General features: G+C 42.1%; 1 protein-coding gene across 15 annotated transcripts in view; it reads right to left on the bottom strand.

Moving 5' to 3' along the window:
• Positions 1-222: 222 nt before the first annotated feature.
• LIMCH1 (LIM and calponin homology domains 1) overlaps positions 223-13,841 on the bottom strand; it is a 692,462-nt gene continuing 678,843 nt past the window's right edge. For 14 of the 15 annotated variants that reach the window (XM_029588796.1, XM_029588765.1, XM_029588757.1 and 11 more), the window contains 3 exons: positions 11,835-11,943; positions 11,051-11,153; positions 223-4,074 (listed from right to left, as the gene is read on the bottom strand). In XM_029588796.1, coding sequence (XP_029444656.1) covers positions 4,049-4,074; positions 11,051-11,153; positions 11,835-11,943 — 238 coding nt within the window. In that variant the 3' untranslated portion in view covers positions 223-4,048. The remainder of the gene's footprint in view (positions 4,075-11,050; positions 11,154-11,834; positions 11,944-13,841) is intronic. The other variant, XM_029588740.1, reaches the window with a different exon arrangement.

Here is a 13,841-nt window from a genome sequence, read left to right on the forward strand (position 1 = left end):
GTACTTATACATATCCAGCTCTGTTAAGCAATTTTCTCAGTGTATTAAGACTATGCTGGCATCTCATCCTACAACTGAAAAATGTTTCCATGACAACTGGTCTTCCAAGCACCAGACAGGAAAATGCTTCATTCCATTCAAGGCCCGATCAACAGAAACTAGTAAAGAACCCACCACAAGAGATCTAAAAAAAAAAAAAAAAATAGTCCCACACGACAACAAAGCTGTTCAGATTTTATTTATAAACATACATTTATTCTATAAAAGCTGTTGCATTTAAACAACTTTTCCCCTACTTTTCAGAGGCATTTTTAGAATAAATATAGTGGACGAATATTAGTGTATGTTGTATTGGCATGAGCCACCCCACCTGGAAAAAAACGATCTTTGTCCTGGTGTGGGCCTGCACACAACCTGGGGCCCTACTGGCTCACCAAACCAATGCTGTGGAGAAATAACAGTTACAGTACAAAATACTGCAGCAATAACATTTAGCAAGAGTCAGGAAAATCAGCAGGACGGAACAGGGGTGAGATAAAGCAAATAGTGATGACAGTGAATAATCCATGTTCTTAAAACAACTGAGAAGGTAACCAGCTTCTAGAATAGCTAAAATGGGGTATCAAGGGGGCATGGTACTCGACAACAATCACTTTTAGACAAAAACAAGTTTATATTACAGTTCAATACAATAAAACATTTTTCCATGTGAACCCAGAGATTATATAATCAGGAAGAAAGCACACGCCTAATGCAGAGCTGGAAAAACTTGGTTTAATTTACCTAATCTGCCATATAATGGTTTTTAACCACACAAATATAAATAGAAAGAATTGGCAATTAGAATTAAGATTATTCTATGCTGGTGATAAAAGTTCCATTCTGTTGGAGGTGCATACTGTGGTTACAGGACTCTGCTCTTACTGGGTTGTTTTTTTTTTTTTGCATTTTAACAATTCCAGCACATGTGCAACGGTATTGTGATTATTTATATAGTTAAGTGTGGAAACCTATTGGGAATGTGCAATGTTGACATATGCCTAGCATTAACAGATGGCATTAAAGGTCGTACAAAATGTGTTTATAAAAGTGTGTTCTGAACTTTTATATTGTGCATTCTTTGCAATAAAGCACTATATGCAGACACCAAGCAAAGTGTAAACAGTGACATTTTAAAAACATTTCACAGCAAATCATGCAAATGGTTAGTCAAAATATTGGACTCAGCTGTACAGTTCCAAAACTACTTTAGATTTTATTCTCTGTAAAACTTTGCCGACCTCCAGGTGGAGTCTGACAGCCTGAATTCATGGGAATGACTTCATCTCTTCAGTTTTGTTTGTTTTGTTTTTTTTTTTGCATTTATTGCATCTATAGTGTCACCCAATGACTGTGCAACAACTTTGCATTTTCTAAGGCACAATTTGAATGAAATAACTTCTAGCCTTCTATCAGACAGCAACTGTTTTACACCACAAAGGAAGGATACCAACGTTCTTAAATAGAATAGAGCATCTCTGCCCCCAACACGCTCCATGCACACAGTCACCTAGCATGTCAATAAATAGTTGCTAGTTTACACAACACTTTAAAAAAATTGCTTGCTTAACCAAAAAAAAACAAACAAAAACAAAAATAAGGCATTGCTTTCATTCACTGACCAACTCACCACAAAAGAAACCCATAGACACGTATTCTATCAAATACTGCGAGAAGTCTTCATTAACTTAGCTGGTCGTGTTAGTATGGCAGAGTAGAGGTTTTAGACCAAAAACCATTTGGGGGTTGCTAGACTGTGCTTCTGCATTAATGGCCTGCGGATATTTCCCATGCAATCCAATAAGTGAACTAGTTCAATACTATTTGACATTTGAGGGCGGAGTTATGAGTGCATTTGCACTTTACAGCAGACAAGGCTGCTACAGCAGTCTTACTTCAGGCCCTAGTTCTTATAGGTTGGGTCACACGTAAATCAGAGAAAGACGAGCCTATTTCAATGATAGGGGGTTAGCAAAGGAAGCAAATTTCAAGAGATTTTCAAGGATATGAAGGCATGCAGGGAGAAGAGGCAAGCAAGGAGTTACACAAAGACAAACACATAGTAATGCATAGGAAAAGACCAACAGCTCTTGGATGCCTACCATTTAGTCTTGGGCTCAGTTGGCTCATGGAAAGGGCCAGATATAGAATTCAACAGTGAGGAAATAGTTGCCCTGAACCTGAGAAAAATTTGGTAGGAATGCAAAATATAGCATCTTCATCTGAAGCACATGATAATGGTGGCAATATGGCATGTCTGGACTTCAGTTTAATCAACTGCACTGCACACCATTACAGACCAGGTCGGGACTGGGATACTTAAAAGGCTGCACAGCACACACATTCATCAGTCTCAGCTAGAAACCTTTTTTCTGTGCATTAAGTTTGTTCATTGCCCGTGCAAGCATCAGTAAAGAGCGGTGTCCCCTACAGAACAAAGCAGCAAGCCAGCTATGAAAAAATATACAAATCGAAAGAAACACAGTGAATGAGGTTACCACATTCCACAAACACGTGCATAATACACATTCTTTTTTATGACACATGCAAACAAAAAAAAAAATCCTAGCAAGTTTTCTGATACTATCAGGAATACAGATTTTACATGTGACTCAAACCAGTTTACATTATTTGGATACTTATCCTGTACAATCTCATTAGCATAAGCTAAGGTCTTGTTGATTTCTCATCAACTGACAAAAATGAAACCAAGCCAAAGGACAATATTTTCAGAAGTATAGCAAGGTGCATTTTGAGTAATATAGCACATGTGTTCATTACACATAGAGTAAAAAGTATACTCCTGAACTGCAGTGTGCAACAGTGCAGACCTCACTAAGCTGGACAGCCAAGACAACGGCAGAGGTCAGGATAGCCAGAAGCTGCACAGTGCTTTTACAACAGAAGATGAACGTAGTCTCACTCGTAGGTTTTACAAAAAGTGCAGTTATATATCGTATACAATTCTGAATAATTTAAACACTTTTCTCAGAAATAACCAAATTGTTGTGATAACTGGAAAGATTTTTCAAGGCTTTTTTGTTGTATTTTGTCACAGGCAATATTACTAAGGGCTATTCTACCATTTTCAAACAGAGGGATTACATTTCATAGCTACAATGCTCAATCGCATGTTGATTTAATAATCTAAGAGCATTGCTAACTCACTGCCCATCAGCTTGCAATTCATTGACTTATACATTGGCTGTCCAGTTCAATGAAGTCTCTGCCAGGCATACTATATATTGCTGAATTAGTTTTATTGTACTACTGGGAAATTTTTCACTTGCTAATGACACTTTCTTGATGGGGGGGAGGCAATAGGAAGAGAATCAAAATTTGGTAGCATAACCCACTAAAATGACTTCTGTACATAAAGAGAGACTTTGAAAAACTGCAAGGTGCACTAAATTCTTTGTAAAAGCCCTACTCTCAAATGAAGGTGATGAAACCCACAACGTTTCAGCATTCTGCCTCATCATAATCTGTATAAGAAGGTTTATCCTACAACACTCTTTACTGTGATGTGCAGGTCTTTCAGTTATTACACTTTTTAGCAAAAGCACTTTCCTCCCCTTATGTTGGCAGGATAGGGCCATAATCACCTTAATTCTGAAACCCATTGAAATATATATTTATTGCACCTTTACCTTCTTGTTACCTCCAAAAAAAAACCACATTTTGAATTGTGTAAGCACACTGGAATAAGGTCTAAAGAAAACCTTACTTCTGTTCCTTATATATGCGAGTATGTGTGTGTGTGTGTGTAAAACACAAACATACAGATACATATATATGTGTATATAGCATGTCTTGAGAAAGAAAGAACTCCATTGGGACTTTGGACATCCCAACACAGGCTTTACTATTGAATTTCAAAATCTGATAATGAGATGGGTGCTACGAAGTCCACAGAGGACAGCATAGAAAAGGTAGAAGTGATTGTCTGGAAGCAGCACGCCAAGTCTGGTTGTGAAAAATTACTTCGTCTGGAAAATCTTCAGGGATGTCACAATGTCGTGGGCTGGCCAGCTGCTAGAGTGAAGAAAAAAAAAAAAAAAGAAGGATTAGGTATGAGCTCTTCTGCCTCTCCTTTTAACATTATTCATCTTGAATAACAATTTTTAAAGCACTTTTGAGGAACATTTCATTCTTTTATGAAAGGCTTTTTATTTTTTATAAATTACCTTTGATTGTAAAACAAAAGTAAAGAGGCTGGTGAGGAGGTTTCAGGCAAAAGTACATTTTGCTTATGCAGCTGATTAGGCTGAGAGAAGCCTAGATCCCCATCCACTACTCCTATGTCTATGCATGAAGAAACCACCAATTATCTGTAGTCAACTCAGGGGCAGTGGGAAAAAAAAACTTCCATGATTAAATCCTCTTTGCAGTCTTTTTTTTTTTCCGCTTTTAGAAATGTTATTCCAGCTTTGAGACTCTTTCTGCATATAGTATATAAGCCTATTCAATACTCATCTTTATTAATTGAACAATCCTTCATTGCGCTTTTTCTAACTACTGGATATGCATTTAGAGGACAGGTGCCCAAAACAATCACAATATTCCAAATTTCAGTCTGATTAGGGCCTTATTCAGTGGGAGGGTATCTTAGCGCCTTGCTATACACCAACATGGATCCTGTCTGGGCTACTGTCACTCAGCTTCCCAGTCACCGGGTCTTTTTCCTGGTTGCCATCATCAAGCATGGCTCTGCTCAGTATACTGCACCATTCATGTTGGTTCTTCTTTTTATTTATTTTCCATCTTCCCAGGGAGTTGCTCAAAATGGAGTACAATGCAGTATATTGAACAATCTTAGTATAAGACACACTAAACGCACAATATTAAATGTTATCAATCACAGCTTTATTAAGTACACAGGTTCTGTATATCAAAATCACCCACTAAAACAAACAAAAAACTATTTTGATTTATTTACACCTTTTCCAATAAAAAGCTCATCCAAGGCAGGGTACAACATCTTGAAATAGGACATTCATTTCAGTTCCTTACAGTAAAATCAATCACCCAACCTATCACCTTTTTTGTATTCTAGAACATTTATTTCACTCCTATCTACATAACCCTCATGTAACTCACCACTCTCTTGTAGTGTGCAACATTTCTTCCAATTCATATACACAAGCAATCACATCAAAAGCTGAACTGTAAACAATTCAACAGTCCTACCTCCCAACCATACTACTACTTGTCTCCTGTGCGTAGATGCAACCCACCCAAATTCCCAGGTCCATCATCATAAACTGGACCCCATTTAACCTCACCTACCATCCAACCACTGCCTTAGCATAACCCTATGTGCAACCTCCACTCCAGGCTCCATGGGTTCATCCTGCAGCACACTGAATAGGGTCATCCTTTCTTACTTTAAACTGAGGTAGCAGGAAGGGAATGAAGCAATTTCACAGTGTTCTGCCACAGATAAAGCAGATATACCAGCAAAGTTTTAGAGGATGTCTAGGACCATCGTATGATAATGAATTCTACCATGCACTTGCCAAACTGGATTCATTCTGTTGCTGGATAGCACCATTTAAAAAAAAACAAAAAACCCCCAAAAAATTGATGAAAAAAGAAACTCACCCAAGGAAAAAAAACTGATTTGTATAAAAAAAAATTGCATTATGAAAAACGTGCATATCTGATGACTTACTGAAAGCACTTTGTTATATTAGTAACTGAATAATTACTTGAGACTTTTTTTTTAATAACACATACACAAAAGTCTGACAGCTGAAGAGTACCCTGTGCGTCTAAGCTGAAACAGCACGTGTTTTATTATAATCATGTAATCCACCATAGCATGACTGGGCTGCTCTAATAATAACTGAGTTTTTGATGCAGTAGTTTCCTCCTGCTCCATTAGCCTTTATTCACAACTACCCATGGAATTTTCCTCTATTTTATTAATCCCCCCACTCCCCCAAAAATATACCTTAATCTGCTCATTCCAGTGACAGGCCAGGGTCCATGCATATGGGTACTGACTGGAACTCTGAAATCAGGGGCTCTGAATCTGGCCTCTAGGTGTCACCTTTAAGCAATAAATTAGGAATCCCTCCACCCTGAGGAGAGGGCCTTGAAGCCTGCTTCTGCAATATCCCCTGGGCAGTGGAAGACTGGAAATCAAGCGGTGCAGAGTTCGGCCACCGAGCCACCAGGCTGGCAGTTGATGATGACGTTAACAACTACTTTTCCCCCAAATGTGTGCAGCCCCTGCATTACAACTGTCTCAATTTTTGTTCCTTCTAAATTTGCAAACTTTCAAAACAAGCAAGGAAGCATAAAACTCTAATCACCAAAAAAAGTGCAGAATGTACAAATGTAAGTGCAGGAGTTGTGTAAATAATGCAGTACACATCTCATCGGACAGAACTCCGTTTTCAGCAATTTTGTCTAGATTTCATCCTTTAATAGTCAATGCTACAGATTTTCTTGTTTGGTTCACAGTTATTGATTCCTCATGAAAATTAATGAAGGCTCAACCTGAAGGTCCAGTGGTTAACTCCTTGCGCTGTCATGTGAAATGCGGGACTGGCTCTCTTCTTGCATTCTGGATTTGGAGGCCATTTGAGGCGGGGGGAAATGCATAATTCAAAATCTACCCAGCAGAAACAGGCTCAAACTAGCATTAGAAGCTCATGACAGAACTGTACCATCTTTTTCACTGGTAGGTCACAATAGCACTTGGGTTATCTTAAAAGAAAGAAGTTAAGAAGTAGGTCCTTGCACTATTCTTTGCCTGCACCATGTCAGGTTATAGGGGGTCACTGATTATAGCTACTGTATTTTCCCTCTGTAGCCCTTGTGTAGGGGTAAAACTAAGCAGTAGTGTCTTGAGAAGTGGGATAGGACCTGTCAAAAGCACAAGAAAGAAGAGAAAAAGGAACTTTTGCAAGGAGCGACGAACAAAAAACTATATAAAATATTAAAATCCCCTGAAAATCAGAGTCACCTGAAAGCAGTCATGCTACTTGACCCTCCAAATCAACAGTATTACTAGTTCATAGTGCTATACCACAGTAATTACGAACCCTTGCGAAAGTAAACAAATATTCATATAATGGAGGTAATGCACAGAAACTGAAGCTTTCCTTCTTGTACTACACAAATCCCGAGCAGGTGTATTAGTTGTGTAGTATTCCTAATCCTGTCCTAAGAGGTCAGGCAAAGAACTATTCATTTTGGGGCGGATTTTCAGAGCCCTGCTCGCGTAAATCCGCCCAAAACCGGGCGGATTTACGTGAGCAGGGCCCTGCGCGCCGGTAAGCCTATTTTACATAGGCCTACCGGCGCGCGCAGAGCCCCGGGACTTACGCGAGTCCCGGGGTTTTCGGAGGGGGCGTGTCGGGGGCGGGCCCGAACCGCGCGGCGTTTTCGGGGCGTGTCGGGAGCGTTCTGGGGGCGGGCCCGGGGGCGTGGCCGCGCCCTCCGGACCCGCCCCCAGGTCGCGTCCCAGCGCGCAGGAGGCCCGCTGACGCGCGGGGATTTACGCCTCCCTCTGGGAGGCGTAAATCCCCCGACAAAGGTAAGGGGGGGGGTTTAGACAGGGCCGGGCGGGTGGGTTAGGTAGGGGAAGGGAGGGGAAGGTGAGGGGAGGGCAAAGGAAAGTTCCCTCCGAGGCCGCTCCGATTTCGGAGCGGCCTCGGAGGGAACGGGGGTAGGCTGCGCGGCTTGGCGCGCGCCGGCTATACAAAATCCATAGCCTTGCGCGCGCCGATCCAGGTTTTTAGCAGATACGCGCGGCTCCGCGCGTATCTACTAAAATCCAGCGTACTTTTGTTTGCGCCTGGAGCGCAAACAAAAGTAGGCTATTCGCGCTCCTTTTAAAATCCGCCCCTTTGTGGGAATAGCATGTGCCAGGAGCGAAGGTGGATAAACTTCTTTATATTACTGAAGGCTGACCAATACATCACCATACACAACAGATGACCTGGGTTGACTATACTGAATTGCATGTAATACAGAGGACAGGAATCAATAATTCCACTTTTAAATTCTCTGTTTATGTGCTTTTTTTTTTTAAACCTTTGAGTGGCATCCTGGCTTCTGATGGGCTTTGTATTATTTGCTAAGGTTAATTTGCTTCATTTCCTTTGTTCCTCCTGTTTGTTTCACTCTTCGGCCTGTTAATGCAGTCTCATTTTATAGTGCCAGGACATTCTGTGACCGAGTGCTTCCATCACTGCTGGGGCTCTCTTGGGGGGCCGATGCAAATAAAATGCGCTGAAAACGGGAGCCGAGTGTTCAGTGCCCACTTTCCTAATGCGCCCCTAAGCACATCTCCTGGGGGCGCCATGCAATATTAAAATTAGGGGTCACACTGTTAAGGAGGTGCTAGGGTTGATTGCATGCCTCTAGCGCCTTGACAGTAGGTGCCTGGGAGAAGTCTGCTGTCCGCCGGTTAAGAAAACGGATGCAGAATTTATCAGCTTCTGTTTTCCTAATCGGCGCACAGCCACAGGTTTGGAAAACGGATGCTGGTTAACCGAGTGTCTGTTTCTCGAACCTGACCGCAGGCACTTCTTTTTTACTTTTTTTTTAAATCTTTTGTTCCTCTGACTTAATATCGCCATGATATTAAGTTGTAGGATGTATTTTCTGCTTTTCTGTACAACTTTTTGGGGGCGCTCAGAAATTAATACCTGCTCTGGGCCAACTTATTTATGAACACAAAAATGTGTGTACTGGACGCACTTTTTTTTTTTGTGGTGACTAATAGCCTCATCAACATGCATTTGCATGTGATAAGCGCTACTAGTTTCGCGGCACATGGACACGCTGAGGGGAAATCCCCTTTTAGCATAAGGGGCTGTGGATGCGCCTACACAACCCACGTCCAACTGAGGGTTAAACAGTGTGCTTGGCTGAACGTACTGTATTGCATCAGCCCCTTGGTATTTCATTCAGATCTACCCTGAAACCTAACAGAAGAGCCCCAGGGCAGCAGTGGCCAGAGAAGCAAAATGAGTGAAGGCAGAAAATCTGAGCAGAGGTTGAGGCAGTATGGAAGCTACAGAGATTAGAGTGGATTTAAAAGCAACATGAAAACCAAACATGAAGGTTTGATACACTTGTAAGAATAGAATGAGATTTAAAATGGAAACACTTTATCATGCTTAACTGTTAAAACATTTAGCTCTATATTACAGAATTTATGAACATCTGGTTAAACGCAATGACTGTTTATGTAAGACAAGATAAAATTCTTTTTACAATATAATTATGATTATTGTTTTTCACAAATGAGCATTAAATTGAACGATAGCCCCCTCTTATTTTTATATATGGGATTAAGACATTATAAAAACCTCACCTAGTTCTATAGAGGGGTAGTGTGCAGACATTATGGAAGTGGAAAAAAAGACCTTTTTTTTTTAATTTTGTTGATCAAGAAAGCCAGATTAAGACAAATGCTATGTTTTCAATGGTCCTTCAGGTGCAGGGAGATTATGTATGTTGTGCAAAATCACAGGGTCAGAGGATGTGTCTGGATCACATTCTTGAAGGTCTAACCAATAGCCACCCTCTTTCCCAAGCTAAAGAAATCCATGGGGCTTGCATGTAGGGCAGCATATGTCAACACTATGGGAATTCAATCTGGTCCTCTCCAATCTCCATGGAAATCAAGATAGGGTTACTGTTTCTGGACCTTACTAGGTACATTCCACATAGGGATGGTAGCTTTGAAACAGCCATGCAGGCACACATGTACACACAGTATGCTAGCTCGCACCAAAGGACGTGGCCATATATTTAACATACGGGCGTATATGCACACACATGGTCGAATTTTCAAAAGGCTGCATGCGTAAAATCTTGGAGATATGCGCATGGCTGGGCCATGCATGTGCTGAGCGCATTTTAGAAATGGCCTGGCCACATGCATTTCTCCCAGTACGCGCAGAAATGCCAGGCCATCCAAAAGGGGTGAGCTGGAGGGCAGGGTCCGACCGGGACAGCGACCATTATGCCCTGTTCCGGGGAAGTGTGCGCTGGCAGCGAGCTGGGCGCACGGAAGTCGCCATGCTTATTTTTTTAAATCACCCCCCCCCCCCTTTGTGTGCCTGACAACACCCGCCCGCCTGAACATGCACGCACAGATATTAAAATCGGCCGTGCATGTGCACGCGAGAATCGTATTTGATAATATGCGCACGGTGATGTGCGCACATTATAAAATTGACGTGTCCATGTGCGAACGCCGGGAGCCTTGAGCACATGGACGCTTGCTTGCGTTTTTGAAAAATCGACCCCATAGTATAAAATAGGCTGTTTGTGCAATCTTATATGGACACGAGCAAGTGCACACAAATGCCGCCTCTACCATGAAAGTGCAGGTTATTTCAGTAGACATGTGCATTGACCCAATTCCCAATTAAACTCGTTTGTTCCCGGTTTGCCCAGATAAGGGATTGGACTTCCTAACCCTCCTGTTAATTAGCCCCCCCCTTTTACCTTCGTAGCCCCAACCCTTAAAACCCGGCTCACCTCTAGTTCGTTTTGTTTTCTGACTTACACATCATCCATAGCAGAAGTAAAGTTATGCGGTAGGGTAGTTTTGTGCTTGTGTGCGCGTATTTATGTGCTGGATTCATTGAGAAATCCTGGAATGCCCATGCCCTGCCCAGACCACACCCATTCCCCGCCCATTTTTTGGGGAAAACATTTTTATGCGCGTACGCACACCGGCCCGACTTGTGCGCGCATCTTCCAGCTTTGGAGTGCTCGGGCTTTTAAAATTCACCCAATAGGTATTGAGGAGCTGGATGGCCATGTTTTCTGAAGACAGCATAATGAAGGTCCCCTTGTAGGAAGCTGATGGTAATATTAATATGAAAATAGTACCAGACATACAGAAGATGAAGCTAAATCCAATTTTTTTTTTTTTTTTTAGAAAAACACTGTACAGAGCTGCAACCATGTCATCACACCAAAGGCTACATCTCAAATTGGAATACTAGGCTGCTTAAAATCTTATCATACTTACTTCTGGATCGGATATAACAGTCATTGCAGTTCAAAACACCATTGCGGATCCTGACATCTGTTCCAGTGGCCACATCTCCCAGCTCTCCCTTACAAATTCCACACTGTAATGAATTCAACCAACATGGACAAGTGGGATGTCTTTTTCTTTGCATTTTCTTCGTTAATCTTCACCTTTCCCCTCCTTTTGACTTCCTCTCCAGTCTACCCAAGTTCCCCTGCTGACTGACAGCTAGAAGGGAAACCTCACAGCTTATCTACATTCCTCTTGTGCTAAAACATCATGAGATGTAGTCAGATAATGTTTGTAAGAAGGGTGCAAATGCAGGGGGGCTCCATGCCTCCCTTCAGTGTCAGCAAATGCACGGACTGCATACAGTATCAGAACACTATTCTAACATGTTGCCCAGGATCATGGGTACATTTTTGCAGGGACAGCATGTGTAAAACAGCTGAAACAGGCATTACATACGCCATTTTGGAATGAGTAACACTGGCCTACTCGGAGAGTTTGCATCCACTTTACATTAAAATGCATTTAGAAAATGGCTGTAGCTGTACTGAAGGGTACATTCAATAATTGTACTCGTGTCCTGAAATATCCTTGATGTTTCATTATGACTGCACACGGAATAGCTTGGTCACTCCCCTTCACTTTAGGGAGCCCTGTTGACCCTCACTATGCACTCATGGCTACAATCTTTTGAAATGAGGCAGCCATGGACTGAATCACCATGAAGAGAACATGAGGGGGGGGGGGGGGGGGGGGGGGGGGGAGGACATACCTTAAAGCACTGAATATGGAAATAAAGATTAAGGGTTTCAATGATCATAGCAGCTCCTTTCCCAAGAGGAAGGCCACAGGAAGAGCACAGCTTCTTTCCACTGACAGACCTACAAGGCAAAACAAATCCCAAAGCAGGAAAAAGGAATGTGTAAGCATCCTTCCCCCATTATTAGAAATAATTTCAAAAATCTAATTGCTACTCACTGTGAGACAGAAAATACCCATGAATCACTGAATCTATTTGCTGAATCAACAGCTGAAACCATGTGGTAAGTGGACATCCCCTAAGTAGCTGCATTGTGATACACACGAGTATAAATATCTCCCGCATGCACACCAAACCCAACATAACAGAGTACTATAATTAGGGCTTCTGATTTGAGGTTTTAACTTGGTAGAACTCCCCCCAGCGCAAAAATAAATAAATAAATAATATAGATGTTTGTTAGATAAACACCAGAAAAAAAATCACCACTTCCCCTAGTACTGACTCACCCCCTCCTTTGCCTACGCTGGAACCTCTGCTTTGTTTTTGTGCCTCTTCCTCGCAAATGACTTCTCAGCCACACAAATGTTTAGTTGACTTTTCTTCTGCCTTAAATGTGCTTAATCCAATTGGAAAAAGGTACCCAACAATAGTACCTGCAGTGTGATTTTTGGTACCCCCCACCCAAGAACCCCTAATTAGCTGGAAAATAAACCCTTTAAATTTACAATTTATAAACAACTAAAATTAGAAGCCCTACACATAAATGATGACAGACTAGGACCATATAAGCGATGCAATCTGACCAGGTGAAAATTCCTACTCTCTGGATCTCTACCATGCTGAGAAGATGAGCACAAATATCCCCATACTTAAACCAACAGGCTGCCACCCCTTCCGCACACCCTTCCTGTGCCTTTTACCTAACCTCTCAACCCTATTCCCATCACTGCCCTCTCTATATCTGTTTAAATTATGCTATGGTGCTGATCTCCACCGGCCTTGTTATCCTCCTCTATTTTAAGAGCCAAACTTAATCAAGACCCCCTTCCCGCATCTCTCCACCAACAGTAGTAATGATCTATGGAGTCATGAAAACTAGTGAATCTGTTAACACGATACATCTGTCGCCCCTATCCCAACCTCCTGGCACGCAGGGGATCACAGGGCAGCCTGGGCAGGTCATGGGTCAGCACTGGACACATGCTCCTGGGCTCCTCCCAGACACGGAAGAGAGAGTCAATCTTTCAGGGCCCTTAAGGGTTTGTCTCATCTGCAGTTCCTCTGTAACCAGTCCAGTAAAGAACAAAAAGCACACTTTGCATTGTAGCTGTTCAAAAAAATAAAATCTTTTGCTGATCACTTGAGTGCAGGAATAAAAGATCTCCGTAGCTTAGTATACCATTCAGTACAGGAAAATAAAGTCCAAAAGCACAAAAAGAAACACATTCACATAGAGAGGCAAATGCTGCACACTCTAGCAAGTAAGCTCTTTGGGTCAGACAGGCCCTTCCTGGGAACATCCCCTGGTACCTGTTTCCCTGGATGCAGCTGTTTTCTCCCTCTATATTTCCCCTTTTCTTTCAATATTCAAAAGCAAATGAGCCACAGGTTGATTTTTTCCTCAGTTAGCAACTCTTGGGCCTTTCCTGGCAGTCTTCCTTCTGACTCCCACAAAGGACAATCTTCTTTTTCCAATCTCCTTGAAATGGAAGTATGCCGCTTAACTCGCCTCTTCTTAGAGACTATCTTCTGGAATGTTCAGAATGTTTCATGAATCTCCAGCTCTTGGACCCCTAGACAAGACCTCCCCAATCTTGAAGGCCTGCGCATCTTCCCTGAATAGGAGGCAACATCCCAGTACCTCCCTTAGGGAGAGGGGCACTCCAAAGCCCCTGAACCACGAGGGCACAGGAGTTTTGTTAAACTCATGACACCCTCCACTGGGGAGTGCCAAACTACTTCCAAGACTCCTATTCTACTCTGACATCACTCCTTTGGGTTTCAAAGTTCAATTGG

The sequence above is a fragment of the Rhinatrema bivittatum genome, chromosome 1, assembly GCF_901001135.1.
Source record: "Rhinatrema bivittatum chromosome 1, aRhiBiv1.1, whole genome shotgun sequence".
In the NCBI taxonomy this organism is placed as follows: domain Eukaryota; kingdom Metazoa; phylum Chordata; class Amphibia; order Gymnophiona; family Rhinatrematidae; genus Rhinatrema; species Rhinatrema bivittatum.